This window comes from Monodelphis domestica, chromosome 1 (assembly GCF_027887165.1).
Source record: "Monodelphis domestica isolate mMonDom1 chromosome 1, mMonDom1.pri, whole genome shotgun sequence".
Classification (NCBI taxonomy): domain Eukaryota; kingdom Metazoa; phylum Chordata; class Mammalia; order Didelphimorphia; family Didelphidae; genus Monodelphis; species Monodelphis domestica.
Window position 1 is genome coordinate 58,729,323 of NC_077227.1, and position 19,047 is coordinate 58,748,369.

General features: G+C 36.5%; 1 protein-coding gene and 1 long non-coding RNA gene across 33 annotated transcripts in view; one reads left to right on the top strand and one right to left on the bottom strand.

Moving 5' to 3' along the window:
* Window positions 1–19,047, bottom strand: part of KCNMA1 (potassium calcium-activated channel subfamily M alpha 1) — a 936,156-nt gene that overhangs the window by 281,953 nt on the left and 635,156 nt on the right. For all 32 annotated transcript variants that reach the window (XM_056819947.1, XM_056819943.1, XM_056819916.1 and 29 more), the window contains 3 exons: window positions 15,245–15,320; window positions 11,399–11,569; window positions 9,640–9,731 (listed from right to left, as the gene is read on the bottom strand). In XM_056819947.1, coding sequence (XP_056675925.1) covers window positions 9,640–9,731; window positions 11,399–11,569; window positions 15,245–15,320 — 339 coding nt within the window. The remainder of the gene's footprint in view (window positions 1–9,639; window positions 9,732–11,398; window positions 11,570–15,244; window positions 15,321–19,047) is intronic.
* On the top strand, window positions 2,213–17,256 carry LOC130457601 (uncharacterized). The gene is made up of 3 exons (XR_008916910.1): window positions 2,213–2,359; window positions 14,824–14,993; window positions 16,971–17,256. It is a non-coding gene; the product is annotated as an uncharacterized LOC130457601 (long non-coding RNA).

Below are 19,047 nucleotides of genomic sequence, written 5' to 3' on the forward strand. Positions count from 1 at the left end.
TGTGAATCAGAATCCCATTTTATCCACTATTGAAACTCTTGTCTTCATAACTCCAAGCCCAACACTATACACTGCCCCACCTAGTGATCTAAATGGGGAACTTCTGGGAAGAAATTCTAGGGACCCAGAGAAATGGATCACAGGCAATTCCTTTCCTATCTCTTTGCTACACTTTGATCACTTTGATTTTGGAATTAAAAAAGCAACTAGGGAAGAAAGAGGAATGTGTGTGATCAGAGGCTCTACTCCTAATATCTAGAGCTCAGGCTTTCTCAACATATCATCACCTGGTGCTTCCTATTCGAGATAAGGCTTAGGCTTTCCCAAATTGCTCCAGTCCCAAAATGAACATTTCCATTGTAAATACTCAGATGTGGAAACTTATATCTGGGCACACCCTGGGGTTCTAGTTTAAGCAAACAACAAATCCCAACCTTAGAACCAGGTAACTGCTAGTGATGGCTGAAATGTTACTCATCAGTAATGGGTGATAGCCTCCTCTGAGAGAAGAAGTGTGGCATATTGATATAAATGGTAACTTACAACACTTTTGGGTCTTGATAAAGGAGATGTTCTGGGGAGAGACAAGCTGTGCTTACATTTTGCCAAACATCTGGATGAGCATTTTATAATGTAGCTCTCAAATTTCCAAATATCCTGAGATATGGTGTCAGAGCAGACTTGGAGCTTTCTGACCACATTTTTCAGTTAGAATCCCATGCCGTGTAGATAAAACCCCAAGATAATGACATTACTCAATGCTACCCTGAATTTTCTGACAAGTTAATACATCATTATTAGAGTTATTTCTGCACAAACCATGCATCTGCAAAGAGAAATCTACACCATACATAGGTTTTAATTGCTTTTGGAGGTAGTCAGGTTTGATTAAGTTTTTGGAAGAGGTGTATCTGCATATGCATGCAAAAATGAAGACCCATATACTAATGCCCACACAAAAATTCAGAGAGCAATGTGCTATTTTAAGCGTCCAAGCTATATCTTTCACCAAAGTTTAACTGCTTTCCTTTTGCAAATGCATTTAATTTTATCTGGAAACTTTTTGACATTAGAAATAGAACAACTGTAGTTTCTCATTATGTTGGCTGCCAGAAACTATGCTTGGTTGCTCAACTAAAGACCTTATATTGCTAATTACTACCACATGCCCATATCCCAAGCGAAGGAAACTTATTGGTTCTGACAGCCCATTCTCTCAACACTGAATTCCAAACGAAAACTCAAATTTTGGCCAAACATAACATTTCATCAATCTTGTTCTCCTGACTGGAAAAAACAACATCAAACAACGGGTGCTAATGGCTCTTTATGACTATGCCTTTCCCAAGCTTATATTTTCTGATGAAAGATCTAAGTGACCAAAGGGCTTCTTTAAACTACTTAGTAATTAGCTTTTGAACCAGGAAACAATGCGTAAAGTAAATTGAACAGCCCATTTGCTGATGACAAGACTGATTTTCAGTCAACAGGATCTATGGAGACCAAGAAAGAGTTTTAAAAACCAAAGTACATATTAATAATGGGGAGTTTAAAAGGCTGGGAGGGGAGAAAGCCAGACTGAAAACAGTGATAAAAGATAATGAAGAAAAGCAAAAAAGCTGCAGGAAACTTGGGACCTAAGGTTCACAGAGTATGGGAGTTTGAGACTGAGTAAGATCAAAACTGAGAGTCAGAGGAACAGTATGGAGGGCTGGAGAATGAGGGCTTGAATTGAAGACATTCTTGGTTTACTTAAGATCACAATTCCATCTCGATCAAGGCTACCCAAATCTGGAGAAGAAATATTTGGGAAAAGCATTCACTCTGTGTGATAGTAAAGAAATAGTTTATCTAGGTGTTCTTATGGTTTTCTTTATGTGTGTGTATTTGGCAGGAAACAGTAAGGATTTATTTGGGGGGGGGCTGGGTGTGTTTTTAAAATTTGTAACAGGGTCATAATGTCTATTTAATCCTTTCTTGTCTGACAAATAGATCACAGTTTGGTGTTAATTTTAGTAATGTTCAATTGTGGCAATATCATGGGGAATACTAGGAAGGAAATCTTATGACTTTGGAGATAGTTTAAACTTTGTGACTGACTACCAATTGTCCCAAGGTAGCAGAAGGGATGATTCTTCTCTAGCTTGTGATATATGGAACATGGAGCTTTCTGGAACAATTTGGATCCTTCCAATTGTCCTGAGAATGAAGCAGCTTGGTTCCATTTCCCATCTAGCACTGTTAGGTCATCTGAATGGGATGACTCCAGTAATGGGAAGGTGAATAAATGATAAATAAGGCATGAAATTTAAGATTATGGTCCTGTTGGCACTGGTAAGATTTAGAAGCCATTGTAAAGGTATGTTTTATTTTCTTGCAAAAATCCACCACAAATAGTTCCTGAAAAATCATTTGAAGCATTAATGACACTGACTGCAGTATAATTATTCTATCAGATCCATTATTTGCTTAAGAGAAAAGAGTTTTATTGATATAGGGGCCTTTTAAGACACTGGTGTGATCAACCTTAATTCAGCATTCCATTATGAGTTAAGCACTCATTCATGAGGCCAGAGAATTCACTCAGAGTTTCATTTAGTAGAAATTGCTTGAGGGCACAGAGCCAAGATGGTGGCTTAGGAGCCAAAAAAGCCTAAACTTCTCTGACTATCCTTCTACACCAATATTTTAAAAGAGCTTCAAAAAGACAGGAATTCAAGCCCAACAACAAGATTGAATCATGGGACTTTACCTGCTGAATACAACTCAAAAGATAGGCAGAGAGAGTCAATTTCCATGGGACAAGGTGGGACAGGAAATAAGACTGAGCTGGCAGAACACACCTCCCCACCTACCATGATGAGATCTGTGATTAGATGTGAGCTGACTTTGGTATCCAAGAGAAGGGGGCTGCATTCTTGAAGGAGCACCTAAGATCTAACACATGAAGTCCCAGGCTCTGACAGAAGCTGGCTATGGTGAATATTTAGCCCAGGGAAGATTAGCGCAACCAGCCTAAACCATTATGCCAGCAGAAGAAAGAGAGAAGATTGAAGATTCAGTCTCAGGGTAGAGCACCTCAAAAGGCCTAACTCAGTAAACCAGCAGAGGCATTAGCTTACAGTCCACAAAACAAAAAAATAGTAAACAACAAAAAAAGAAGGTAACAAATGAAAGCTTCTAAAGGGATAAAGACCAAAGAACAGAACCAAGAAAGTAATGTAGAATTCAAAGAACTTCAAGGAAAACCTCAAAAAAATGAGGAATTGCTCAGGCTTTGGAAGAGCTCAAAAAGGAATTAAAAATCAAATAAAATAGGTTGAAGAAAAATGAGAAAATGGAAACAACAGTTTAAAAAGTAAAATAGGTCATCTAGGGAAAAAAAAGTATATGAATCAAAGGAAAAAAAGAATTTCTTAAAAGTCAAAATTGACTTACTGGAAAAAGCCAAAAAGGTCATCTGGGGAAAAAAAGGCAAAAAAAGTCAAATGAAGAAAAGAATGATTTGAAAAGAAGAATAGACCAAATGAAAAAGAAGTATCAAAAGATCATGGAAGAAATTCAGTTTTTAAAAGTAAGAATTGGGCAAATAGAAGCTAATGGTTTCATGAGACATTGAGAAATAATAAAATAAAATAGAAAGAATGAAAAAAAGGGAAGAAAATATGAAATATCTTGATAAAAAAAAACTGACCGGGAAAATAGGTCCAGGAGAAATATTTTAAGAAATAATGGACTACTCAAAAGTCATGACCAAAAAAAAAGTCTCAATATCATACTACAGGAAATTATCCAAGAAAACTGCCCATATATTTTTAAATAAAAGGGTAAAATAGAGACTGAAAGAAGCCACAGATCATCTCTTGCATTAAATCTCCAAATGACAGCTCCCAGGAATGTTGTAGTCAAGTTCAAGAAATCCCAGTCCAAGGAGAAAATACTACAAACAGCTAGGAAAAAAAAACAATTCAGATATCATGGAGCCCCAATTCAGGATTATATATGATCTGGCAGCCTTCACATTGAAGAACTGGAAGGCTTGGAAAATGATTTTATGGAAAGCAAGGGAACTGGGTTTACAACCAAGAATCACCTACCCAGCAAAACTGACTATATTCTTTCAGGGGAAAGTGTAGTCATTTAATAAAATAGATGATTTCTAAGCATTACTGAAGAAACATCCATATTTAAACAGAAAATTTCATGCTCAAATACAAAATTCAAAAGATGCAGAAAAAAGTAACTAAGAAAGAGAAAAAAATTAAGATCTTCAGTAATAACAAAATGTTTATTTCTATATGGAAAGATGATATCTGTAACTCTTGAAAATTGCTATCATAGTAGTTAGAAGAAGCATAAATATATGGTGTGGTAGTAAGCTGTTTAGGATGATATGTCAAAAAATAATAAAACCAGGGGTTACTAATACAACAGAATGGAGGAAGAAGTTAGTAATAGGTAATATTTATACCTTATTCTCATTGGAATTGGCTCAGACAGGGAAGAACTGCCAGATGCATCAGGGTATAGAATTGTATCTTACCCTATAGAGAAGTAGAAGGGGAATAAGAAATGGAGTGGTGGGGAGAAGAGTAATACAAGGGAAGGAGAGGTGTGGGGTAAGCAAAAGATCCTATATTAGGAGGGTGATAAGAAGCAAGGTGGTGGGAAGAGGAGTGATATATGGGAGGGAAAGGGGAAAGACTGAGTAAAAGCAAAACACTGGAGTGGAGGGATAGAATGAAAGGAGAAAGGTCAGGATTAAAGGAAGAAGTCAAAATGGAGGAGAATACACATGTTAGTCATAACTGTGAATACAAATTTGATTAACTCATTCATAAAATGGAAGTAAATGGTGAAATAGATTAAAAACCAGAATCCTGCCATATGTTGTTTACAATAAATACATTTGTGGCAGGTCAATACACCAAAGTAAAGGTAAGAGACTAGAGCAGAATTTGTTGAGCTTCAACTGAGAAAAAGAAGGCAGAAGAACCAATCATGATCTCAGACAAAGCTAAAGCAAAAATAGATCTGATTAAAATAGATAAGGAAGGCAAATACATCTTGAAAAAGGGCAGTATAGATAATGAAGAAATAAAATAGTAATCAACACATATGCACCTAATGGTATAGAATCCAGATTTTAAAGGAGAATCTAAAAGAGCTTAAGGAGGAAATAAATGGTGAAACTATATTAGTGGGGACTTCAAGCTTCCCCTGTCAGAACTAAATAATTCAAACTCAAAAAATAAATAAATAAATAAATAAATGAATGAATAAATAAATAAATAAGAAATAAGTAAGGGGAAATTGAATGAAATGTTAGAAAAAATAGAGTAAATAGATATCTGGAGAAAACTGAAGAAAGATAAAAAGGAACATAACTTCTTTTTAGCAGCACATGGTATATATACAAAGAGTGACCATGTACTAGGGCATAAAAACATTGCAAACAAATGCAGAAAAGCAAAAATAATAGTAAATGCAACTTTTTCAGGTTATAATGCAGTTAAAATTTAATTAATAAGGGTTCATGGTGAGGAAAATTAAAAATTAACTGGAAATTAAATAATCTAATTATTCAAAACTGGTGGTTCAAAGAACAAATCATAAAAAATTACTAATTTTATTGATGGAAGTGACAATGAGGAGACAACATATAGCCAAAGCAGTACTCAGGAGAAAATTTATATCCCTGAGTGCCTCTAGCAACAAAATAGAGAAAAGGGAGATCAAAAATCCCCAGATAAAAATTAAATTGGAAATCTTAAAAATTAAAGGAGAAATTAATAAAATTGAAAGTAAAAGAACTATTGAACTAATGAATAATACTAGGAGCTGGTTCTTTAATACAAACAAATAAAATAGATAAAGTACTAGATTATCTAAGTAAAAAAAGAAAGAAGAGAATCAAATTAACAGTATCAAAAATTAAAAGGGCAAACTCACTTCTAATAAGAGGAAATTAAAGCAATAATTAGGAGCTATTTTGCCCAATAGTATGATGATAACTATGACAATCTAGGTGAAATGGGTAAATATAAATTGCCTAGATTAACAAAAGAGGAAATAGAATATTTAAATAATCCCATCTAAGGAAAATAAAAATTGAACATGCCATCAAGGAACTTCCTAAGAAAAAATCCCCAGGGCCAGATGGATTAATAAGTAAATTCTATCAAACATTTAAAGAACTATTCCAAATATTATACAAACAATTTGACAAAATAAGAAGTATCACCAAATTATTTTTTTGACACAAATATGGTCCTGATACCTAAACCAGGAAGACCAAAAACAGAAAGAAAACTATGGACCAATCTCCTTAATGAACATAGATGTAAAATTCTTAAATAAAATGCTCACAAAGAAACTACAATAAGTTATCACAAGGATTATTTATTTATTCATTATGACCAAGTGGGATTTATACTAGGAATCAAGGCTGGTTTAATAATAGGAAAATCATCTGCAAAACTGACAATATCAATAACCAAACTAACAGAAATCACAAGATTATCTCAACAGATGCAGAAAAAGCCATTGACAAAATACTATATTCATTCCTATTAAAAACACTAAAAAGTATAGGAATAAAATGGTCTTTCCTCAAAATAACATGTAGTATTTATTTAAAAGCATCAAGTATCATCTGCAATAAGTTAGAAGCCTTCCCAATAAGATAAGGAGTGAAGCAAGGATGCCCATTATCACCACTATTACTTAATACTGTACTAGAAATGCTAGTGGTAGCAATTAGAGAAGAAAAAGAAATTGAAGGGATTAAAGTGGCCAATGAGGAAACTAAATTATCACTCTTTGCAGATCATATACCTAAAGAATCCTAGAAAATCAACTAAAAAGTTAGTGGAAATCATAGCTATAGCCAAGTTGCAGGATATAAAATAAACCCTTATAAATCATCATCATTTCTATATATTAAAAAAAAAACCAGCAGTAGCAAGAGTTAGAAAGAGAAACTCCATTTAAAATCACAATAGACTATATAAAATATTTGGGACTCTATTTTTCAAAATAAATACAGGAATTATATGAACACAACTACACAACAACATTTAAACAATTAAAACTAGATGTAAACAATTGGAAAAAGATACATTGCTCATGCATAAAATGAGCTAATATAATAAAAATTCTACCTAAATCATTTACTTATTCAGTGCCATACCTATCAAATACCAAAAAAAAACTATTTCATAGAATTAGAAAAAATAATAACAAAGTTCATGTAAAAGAACAAAAGATCAAGAATATCAAGGGAACAAATGGGGAAAAAAATGCGAAGGATGGTGACCTAGCATTACCATATTGTAAACTATACTATAAAGCACTGATCATGAAAACAATATGGTGCTGGCTAAGAGACAGAAGGGTATATTAATGGAATAGAGTAGGGGTAAATGACCTCAGCAATCTAGTGTTTGATAAACCCAAAGATCCAAATTTTTGGGATAAGAACTAAGCATCTGACAAAAACTGCTGGTAAAATTGGAAAAGAGTATGGCAAAAATTAGGCTTAGGTCAGTATTTTACATCCTATACCAAGATAAATTTGAAATTGGTGAATGACTTAAATATGTAGAAATGTAGAATGTAGAATGTAGAAAAATGTGGAATATATACCTGTCTAATCTAGGGGAAAGGGAAGACTTTAAGACCAAGCAAGAGATAGAGAAGATTACAAGATGTAAAATGAATAATATTGATTATATTAAATTAAAAAGGTTTTGTACAAAACCAAAATTAGAAGGGAAGCAACAAATTGAGAAAAAAATTCTCTGACAGAGGTCTAACTTCTCAAATATATAAGAAACTAAATCAAATGTATAAGAAATCAAACCATTCCCTAATTGACAAATGGTCAAGGGATATAAATGGGCAGTTTTCAGATCAAATCAAAACTATCAATAATCATATGAAAAAATGGGAAAGAGGGAGCATCTGGGTGGTTCAGTGGATTGAGAGCCAGGCCTAGAGAAAAGAGTCCTAATTTCAAATCTTGCCTCAGATACTTTCTAGTTATGTGACCCTGGGCAAGTCACTTAGCCCCCATTGCCTAGCTTTACCACTCTTCTGCCTTGGAGCCAATACATAGTTCAGAGATGGAAGGTAAGGAATTTAAAAAATGGGAAAGGATCTATTTGTAAAAAAAAAAATAAGTATAGCTACACTTTTTGTGGTGGTAAAAAAAAATTGGAAATGAGGGGATATCCTTCAACTGGGTAAAGGCTGAACAAATTGTGGTGTATGATGGTGATGGAATACTATTGTGCTATAAGGAATGATGAATCACTTTATTTCTGTAAGAACTAGAAGGACCTACATGAACTGATGCAGAGGGAAATAAGCAAAACTAGGAGAATATTTTACACAGTAATTGAAATATTGTAGGATAACCAAATATAATTGACTCTACTACTTGACAGCAACGAAATGATCCAGGACAGTTCTGAAGGACTTATGAAAAAAGAAAACTATCCACATCTAAAGAAAGAACCATGGGAGTAGAAATACAGAAGAAAAATTGATTTATCACTTATTTAAATGGGTATATGATTTGGGGTTTTGGTTTTAAAAGATTAATCTATTACAAAAATGAATAATGTGGAAATAGATTTTATATGATAATACATGTATAACCCAGTGGAATTGCTTATCAGCTCTGGGAGAGGGGTAGAAAGAGGGGAGGGAGAGGACATGAATCATGTAACCATGGAAAAATAATTAAAAAAATAAAATTATATTTATAAAAAATAAATGAAAATAAAATAGAAAGAAAGAAAGAAAGAAAGAAAGAAAGAAAGAAAGAAAGAGCTTGAATTTGATGCTATTTCCCTAGTGCTCTCTTATGTAGTGCAAGCAGTCTCCTTGAGAACAGGATTTGCCTTTTTCTATGTAGGTTTATTAGATCAAAAGTAAATCCTATATGACAACTGTTCCCACAAATGATGAAAATATCATACTTGGTATCATCTTCCAATTCTAGAGAATGGCTGCCTGTTATGATTTCATTTCATAAAATAAGACTAAAATAGAGACTGTGGAGTTTTCTTAGATTTGTAGAATGAGGCAATTAAAATAAAATAACTAAAATAGCTGATACTGAGAATAAGATTATCCAGATGATATAAAAAGAATAGCAAAGGGTCTTTTCAGAAGTGACCATTGGAGCCATAGGTCACTTGATGGATGAATTCAATAGTTTTCTTGGGTGAAGGTAAGTGAATTATATCATGACTTAGTACCTTACTCTGGCCTGGGTCTTCAACCCAAGTGTGACCACTTTCAAAGGGGGAGGAAGAAGCTTAATCCAGCATCACACTCCGCTGGAAGTGTATCCCCTTTCCCCTCAACCTGACTGAAACACTAGAGTGAAGGATGCACATTGCACAATCACACTTTTTTCTTGATGAAACTGACTTACGGTCTGCCTTTTAATGTAAACCTCCCTCGATATCTTTTCCGGTTCAGGGCGATAGCAGCCATTTCGGGCACGTAGTGGGCAAACATTGCCTACATGCATGAAACAAAAAAAGAGGGAAAAAAAAGAAAGAAAATGGCATGCAGAGAGGATTCTACTGCTCTGGTTGCAGTGAAGCCTCTTGGCATACTTACTTTCTTCCACTAACCGCACTATAGGAACCACCATATTTCTTGCGGTTTCCTATTAACTCTATGATTTCAGGGACGTAGCTGGCAAACATGGCCTAAGGAAAAGATAGAAGATAGAAGAAAAGACTAAAAAGAGAGGTCAAAGAAAAGGGGTGGGGATATTAAGACCTGAAAATGCAAAAGGATTAGATCTGTGAAGGAGTTTTGTTTTTTTTTTTTAATGAAAAAAAAATACACACACATACACAAAAAGGGAAACTTGAAAACACAAAATGTTGGGTTTCAGGAAGATGCAAACCTAGAAAATGAAAACATTTAAAGAAAGGGGGGAAATCACATAAAATAAAGTAGGAACAAAATAAAATTGAACTGCCATCTGGCTCGGCTTCCAGAAAGGAAAAAAAAAAAGCAAAGTTATTTGCTGTAAAAACAAGATTAATTTTTTAAAAAGTTATTTCTAAACTAAGAACCTTTTATATGATTATTAAAATTCAATAGTGAACCAAAATGGCCCCACAAGACATCAAGAATAATAAACATAAGTTTTTTTTAAATTTTCAAATCTTTTAAAAATAAAGAATCAAAAGACACAAAGGGAGTTGTCAGAGATTACATGAGAGAGAAAAATAGCAAGGAGACAAACAAATCTGCCATGTTTTGCCCAACAAACAGTTGCATTGTGGCTGGATACTCTTAGAATCTATGGTTCAACAGTTAGGTCCTGTAACTTGTCAGGACTTTATATAAATTACAGGAATGCATATAAAATATATACATGCACATATTCATTTATATACATATCACAAATGTATATGTCACATACATACAATATAGAAAAATATGTATGCATATACAGAATTATAAATGTATATGCAGTATATATAAGGGTCTGCTGGATGAGAATTAGAATTTTAATCACTTACCTTATAGACAGCAATAAACTAAGCATAAATATGGCTGACTTCAAAGACAATAATGTTCTAACTATTGAATTGTTCCTAGACTATCTCACCTCAGTGGTGACAAAACAAAGTCAGTCATTTTACTACTGTGTAAATATATGCATGGGCCAGAAAAAGAAATCATGGAACTCTGATTTAAAAGGGAAAAAATCAGAGGTATTTATGCTAGTACTTAACCTGGCCAGCTATGAGGCCACTATTACCCATACCTAATGATATATCTTTTCCTTAGGTCATGTTTGCCAAGTACATCCCCGAAATCATAGGTAGCTATCAGGGTTTGTCACTATCTAACTCTTATAGCAGACCCAAGCCACAGTGTTTGTTGGAAGTCAAGGGGAGGAACACAGAGGGAGAGGGAGAGTTCTTGAAACCACAATCTGTCTAAGAAGTATTGCTAACATTTAATAGCATCCTGCAATAGCAGTTGTTGCTACCAAAGAGTGGGCTGCAAATTGCATTACTATCCAGAGGGCACTCTCACTTATTCCCATGCATTATTTCTTTAAGACATTTAGGTTCATTTCTGACTAAATGAATACCTTTGGACAAGGGCAAAGGATATGGTTTACATACATCCTTGTCTGTGGCAAACAAGTTATATATATATAATGACCCCCAAAATGTGCTGAAAAGTCTTAACTGTGCTCTCATTTACTTTGGCAGAATATAAAGCTAAGACAATCATTTACTTCTAATTCAGAAACTGGGTTTAAGTTGTATAAGTCTTTTAAGGAAATGAATAATGCCAAAATATTAATGATCACAAATATTATCATCATAATAAAAGTAGATTTTACCAGTCCCCCGAGGATGAAGAACACCATGAAGAGGCGGCCAAGGGTGGTTTTTGCATAAACATCCCCATAACCAACAGTGGACATTGTAACCATTAGTAAATACACACATTCCCAGTATGTTAGAGCTTGGTTGTTTTGGAAATTTTCCCATGGATCCCCTGAGTTCTCCACCTATAATAAAGAAACATGAGTTAGGCAGGCAAAAGAACAACCCAACCAACCAAACAAGAAACTGAATATATCAGGGTAAGTACCATAAAGTTGTTTCTTAAACTTTCCTTCCACCTGAGATTGGTGCTTGGCCTTATGGGTCAAGTTGAATACATTTCAAGTCTTAAGGTTGTAGAGTAATGAAATGTATCTGTGGATGATTGAAGAGTCAAGGGATTTCAGGGGAAGGAGAGGACATTAGTCCATTTTTCTTTTCATCATTAAAAATCTGCAAATATTTGACTGATTGTGACCTTCTCCCTGGTCAAGTTTCCATGGCACTTAGCTTTGAAAAACAAAACAATAACAAAAACATCAAAAAACACAACCAGACTTTTGGTTTTCCTTTGACTATTGTCATAGGAGACCCAAGCCAAGATCTCCCCTTCACCATGACAATACTAGATCCTCAACTAAGATATTTTGCTTTAATTTTCAATTGCTTTCAAGGAGATAACTTGTAGTTCAAGAAGAACGATTGCCAACCCTATGGATGCCACATGGAAGCCCCAAATGAATAGTATTCTTCAGAGTAAGACCACAGAAACAACAGGAAAGTCTACCATTCAAGTAGAAATGGCTTCATCTGTGGTAACAGTGGGATTTCTTTTCTTCAGATTTGGTCTCCAATACCAAGTAAATCACAACAAATAAGTCTTATTTGATCAGTATGACTCTTATCTAGCAGTGGTTTACCAGCTATCAAAACTGACATAACCACATTCCAGTTTTAGTGATGGTCTGCTCAAAGTTTCTAGCAACTTCTCTCTTCAGACATCAGTTGCAGCATTTCATTGGCCTTGGAAATTCATATTAGGATTCTAAATTGGCCCTTAAGCTGCCATTGTCTGTGGATGATCTTGACTCTATATCTGTTCTGACCTTTGTTTGAGAAAAGGACCACACTAAGGCCACATATGAATTATAGTTAGAACTTTCAGCACTAGAAGGCAGAAAAGCTGAGTCACCTTCTCTCCCTCTTTAAATAATTAGTATATGCTCCCAGTTACTAAAGCCTTCCCCTCTAAGATTATCTTCCAGTTACTCCATATGTACTTTGTATATATTATTTACACTTTGTATCAGCAACAAATACTTATTGAATGCCTGTGTCAGGAAGTGTTAGCTCTTGGAGATACAAATGCAGAGAATATAACAATGCCTACTCTCAAGGAGTTTATATTCCAACAGAAGATACTCATCCATATTGAAGTATATACAAAATAAATACAAAGAGAGTAAATACAAAATAGCTAATTACAGAGAAATTTCCAAGGAAGGGCACCAACAACTGGATAGGACCAAGAAAAGTTTTCTGCAGCTGCATCTTAAAGAAGCCGAGGTTTTGTATAGGAGTGAGGAGCTAGTATATTTGAACAGAAGACCATGACTCTACTGTCCAATGAGGCTACAGTGATAGGTAGTTTGGGGTAGGATTCTAAAGGGTTTTAAAAGCTTAATAGGAAACTTTGTATTTGCTACTAGAGGCAATAGGGAGCCACTGGAGTTTATTGAGGAGGATAGAGTAATATAGTCAGATCTTTGTTCAGGGATAAGCTCCTATTAGAATGTTAGCTCCTAGAGATAGCTGGTATTACAATGGATAGAGCACTGAGTCTGGAGTCAGAAAAGATTGGAGTTCACATCTGGTTCCAGACATTTATTAGCTATGTGACCCTGGGCAAGTTCCTCTGTTTCAGTTTCCTCATCTATAAAATGAGGATAATAATAGACCTACCTAGGGAGTACCTGTCTGTCTGTCTCTCCCCATATAGTGTGTGTATATATATACACACACACATACATACACAGACATTTATATGAACTGTTATATTTTGTCTGTGTATCCACCGTGCCTAAAATAGTGAAGCTGTTTGATAAATGCTTGTTGGGTTGGATGGTCTTTTTCAGCCCTATTTTTCCCAACCTGCTCTCTAAGCAATTAGAAATTGGCCCTTATTTGCTATGTATATTTGAGCACAAGTATTTGCTGTCTAGAAACCACTTTATTCAAGAGGTTCCACAATAGCCTCCAGTATAGACAAAGATCCCAAATCGGTCTGTGAATTCACAATCCTAAACTTGATGTTTAGATTAAAGTCCTTTTTGCTTTACAAAAAAGCCAGTGGTCAAATGGCATGTGATCCTTTAACAAGAGAAGCTTAGTAGGGACTTCTATGGCCAAGGTACTTCTCTAAATACTGAGGGAATCTTAGGGCAAATATGCATTCCTTGACCTCAAGGAGCTATGTATGGCTACTGATAACTATAATCAGAGGCAGGGTGTGGTAAGTGCATAGCAGAACTTCAACAGGGTACAGAGAGGAGGAGATTACTTCCTGAGAAGGACTTCATGATAAGCATCATAGAAGTAGAGTCTGATCCAAGGCTTGAAGGAAAGGTAGGATTGTGACAGGTGGGGAACCAGTTTCTGTATGTGTGTTGATGGAGGAGGAGGAGAAAAGGGAGGAAAAGGAGGAGGAGGAGGAAGAGGAGAAAGAGGAGGATGAAAAGGAGGAGGAGGAGGAAGAAGAGGAAGAGGAGGAAGAGAAAGATGAAGAGGAGGAGGAAGAGGAGAAGGTGATATCTAATAGTGTAAATGACAAAATAAGGTATGATTCAAACATCTGGTGGGGATAGTCTGTGCTCTCAGAAGCTGGGGGCTTTCTGATGTTGCTCCCACTGAATTCCCAGCATTTCCACCAGCTATTTCTCATGCTTCAAAGAGTCCCCCTCCTGACTTGTGACTCCTAGCCTCCCTGGCTTTCTTGGAGACTCAGCTCAAATGCCACTTTCTATGGGGGACCTTTCCTGGTACCACCCTCTCCCTCACCCTCCAGTAGCAAATGTCTTTCCTAATGAGACTACTTTCTATTTACACTGCATATACATGATCATCAGAATGAGACCTGGTGGAGGGTAAGGAGCCTGGATTTGCCTTTCCTTGTATTCCCTCAGCACAGTGCCTGGCACAGAGCAAACACTGAATAAAGATAACATCTGACTGAAAGAAATAGCCTAAGGAGGAGGTTCAGAAGCTCACTTCACAAGGGGGACAACTATGGATTTCTACTTAAAACACACACACACACACACACACACACAGAGGCATATACACAGAATTCTGAAACAAAATAACAGGGGCTGGCCATTGATCAGGAGAAGCAAAGCTGGTTTTAGGTTTTGTTTTGTTTTGTTTTGTTTTTTCCTCAAAGGAGAAATAGAGAGAAGAGGAGGGAGGCCAAATTGTTGTTTTCTGGGAGATGACATCCAGCCTTGGCTTCTCGCCTTTCCACAGAGGACTTCCCTAGAAGTTTAGTGAAGATGCACTGCCATCTTGTGGCCGAGCCATGCTCCTGCATCTATTCCCTCAAAAAGCTCTGGAGTGAGTATCACTTCACTACCGCTGAACCTAAAAAACTGAGGTTAATGATGAGAACATTATTCACCACTTAGAACTAGTTTGGGGTAGAAGACTGAAAAGTCGGACAGCTTGGGGGGTGGGGGGGTTCCCCCTCTCTACATTCTGGCCCCACCAAAGTTATATCTCAGGCAAGGCAATTTCGGGTAATAACTTTGGGGATGGGGACTGACCCGTGAACGCCACCAGGAAAACGTGTCTTCTTGGGTACTTACCAAATGTATGAACCCAGCTGCTGTCAGCCATGTGCTGATAAATATGGAGAGCAGATTCACCAGCTTGATAGAATTACTGTACAAACCAAAACACAAAGACAGTTCTATTACAAAGAGAAGTCCAGGCTGGGCTAGACCTTTGGTCCTTCTTCCAAGTAGTCTCTGCCACGGCTATAAAGCAAGTCCCCTCCCAAAGCTCGCACTCACTGACCATTTCTCAATCCTGGGGATAGAGGGGGCAGGCAGAGAAAGAGAAGGGGGAGGAGAAAAAAAAAGATCTAGCTTTGAACTGTGAAAGGCAGAGAAACAACTGGGCAAGAAACTGGTAGAGGAATTTGAAACTTGGTGGAAGTTTGTTGCTGTTATTGTTGAATTGTTTCTCTCGTGTCTGACTCTTCCTGACTCCGTTTGAGGTCTCCTTGGCAGATAGTGGAGTGTTTTGCCATTTCTTTCTCCACATCATTTTAAAGATGAGAAAACTGAAGGGGAAGTCACCTAGCTGTCCCATTGGTTGTATTACAGCTTAATTTACATCAGATATCCCTTTTTACTCATTTCCAATGTCACCAGCCTACTTTAGTCCATCATCCTGTCACTTGGTATGACTGAAGTAGCTTCCTGACAGCCATTGTGCTCTCCCTTTAAATAATTCTTTTATTTATTTATTTTTGAAACCCTTACCGTCTGTCTTGGAATCAATACTGTGTATTGGCTCCAAGGCAGAAGAGTGGTAAGGGCTAGGCAATGGGGGTTAAGTGACTTGTCTAGGGTCACACAGCTAAGATATGTCTGAGGCCAGATTTGAACCTAGGACCTCCTGGCTCTAGACCTGGCTCTCAATCCACTGAGGTACCCAGCTGCCCCCTAAATAGTTCTTTTATAGCAATGCTTGACATAGTGAATAGAGGCAGGCTTGTAGTTTGGGTTTCAAATCCCACCTCCCATACTGACTCACTTTTTGACCCTGCAAGCTTTACTTGCACAACTTCATAGATAGATGGCAATCTAAGTTGGGGCAAGGAATTATCATACCAGGAATTCTTTATCCTGATGAAATTGCAGATCCTTCTCATTGCTTTTTATTGGGTCACTTTCCTACTTAGAATACTAAAAAAATGAGCTAAAGAAGGAAACAGCTCCAGTATCTAACCCAAGAAAATCCCAAATAGAGTCATGAAGGATTGGACATGACTAAAATGATGGAACAACAAAATGACATCTGCATCCCGCGGATTAATTTATTTTCTGGACTGCTCATTTGGCAATTAATCATATTCTGTCTTGTGACATTTCTTGCACTGTGCCACATTGGTTTTCTATTCTTAATTATCTCTTATGTTGTAATTCAGCTTTTCACATGATAGTCTTTTCTCTCTAACTAGACTCAAACTCCTTGAGGGAAGGAGATATTGTATAGCTTTATGCATCTTCTATAGTATAAAGCATACAGGGACTGGTAATGGGCTTAGGCTTTTATTGTATGTTGGTAAAGTCTTAACGGTATTGCCTAGAAAACTAAGGAGTCACTAGAATGGCTGCCAAAACAGGGAGAAGCTGAAAAGCAAAGGGAATATCAAAGGTGAGACTTGAATCCAGATCTCTCTGACTGGGAGATGAGCTTTCTGCCTGCCATATTTTACTGCCTTTTTACTTAATATACACTGTTATATCAATTAACCTCTCTATTCACTGTTCTGATCTCATGGATGCTTTTGTTTCATTGCAGCTCCAGCATAGAACCCCAGAGGCAGGTGGTATGGTACAGAAATATCAAATATGCAGCCTACACATGGCCCATACCATTTCTAAATGTGGCCCAACTGGATTAAAATATAATTGGGAGTTAATGAAATAAAGAAAAATACAATCAACCATAGATAACATTAATATGTCATTTTATAAGTCAATACGCAGTCTAAGGGGATCTTCATGTATGGTTCAATCATCCCTATTTCCATTTGGGGTTAGCACCACTTATGTAGTAGATATAATTCTGGACTTGGAATTAGGAAGACCTGAATTCAAATCCTGCCTAAGACACTTTCTGGCTGTGTAACCAGAGGAAAGTAACTTAAGTCTTTTAGTATATTTCTTCTTCTTTTAAATGAGAATAATAATATCTACCTCCCAGAGCTGTTATGAGGACCAAATGATATAATATATTTAAATTATACTATGAAACTTACAGCACTGTAACTACCCAGTACTATTATAACCATTTATTCAGTTACGTCCAACTCTTCATGATTCCTTTTGGGATTTTTTTGCCAAAGATTCTGGAGTGATTTGTCATTTCCCTCTCCAGTTTATTATACAAATGAAGCAAACTGGGTAAAAGGAATTGCCCAGGGTCACCCAGCTATTAAGTGTCTTGAAGCCATCTTTGGACTCAGCTCTTCATGACTCCAGGTCTAGATTTCTATTCACTATGCCACCTAGCTGCCCTTTTGGAACCATAGATTTAAAACTTTAAAAAAAAAAACAAAAAACTTTTTTCCAAATTACATCGGTACAATTTTCAATAATTGTTTTCTGATATTTGGTGATCCACATTTCCTTCCTCCCTTCCTCCTAAACTTGCCTCTTTTCTAAGAAGGCTGGTAATAGGATATAGACTGTACACATGTTATTATAATACAATATATTTTTCCATGTTCATCATTTGTGATAATCGTAGAGATCAAAGCTTGGATGTCCCTATGAATGTCAACCAAAAGGACATCTCCTATATGCTAAGTGAAATGCACAGCATGCAGAGTGAATTTGATCCAAACAAAAAGGGCTGTAATGCATCACCCTGAGCATGAGAGAGAGCTCCTAGAATTCATTCACTTCCCAATAGAGCAGAGAGCAGGGAGGGAGATCTAGACATGAGATCTTTCTGCTCTGGAAAGTATGCTGAGAATCATCTCATACCCTAAAAAGGGCCAACTATTGAGCAAACAACTGGGGTATTATAAGACTGGGGGCCCATCTGTATAGCCCTGAGCTCATGGATGAACAAACAGATAAGAAAACAATTCAGGCATAGGAGCTCTTTTCAGTCTCTGCTTAATTAATTAGAGAAGAACAGAAACAATAAGAATACTCCACCACCAAGGTAGGAAAAGCTTTGTGCTGAATCAGATGTCAAACAGGCTTCACTCTGAAGCAGTCTTCTGGTTGTAAGAGTCCAGACTTAGAAAATCAAAGGCATTTTCCAAGGACATTTCTATGCTGTCACCAAAAATACTTGGATCCAAAACTGTCCTTTAGAATTCCCAGTTTCTCAAGTACATGAAATACTTCTTTTAATGTTACGTCCCCCCAAAGCCAAAGTCTGATCCTCCTCCATCTGGGAGACAGAGCAGAATTCTAGCATTTATTGCATAGGTGTTTATTCCAGAAACAGGACATGCAATAGCAGATCTGGGTCTATATTGCTCCAGATTTCACTTGCCTCTACAAGGCATGAGTATGACACAGAAACAGTCCTGCCATTATCCCTGGCTAGTTTCCACAGACTGGATATAGCTAAGCTGACAAGGAGGTGACTTTTTTTTCCTTCCTATGTCACTGGATTTAAATCCAATTCCTTTATGCTGATGATACAGTAAAGCAGTAAGCTGACCTTGGAGCTGGAACATAAGCTCTCTCTCTGGATCCCTAATTTGCTGTGGGATAACAGACAAACCACTAGCCCTCCCAAGGTCCCAGGTTACTTTCTAAATTGGTAAGTTATTGAGGGTAATATAATGGAAAAGTTGGTAAATGCTAAAGTAAAATGGTAAGTTGATCTGCATCAGGGAGACACTGAAAAGAGA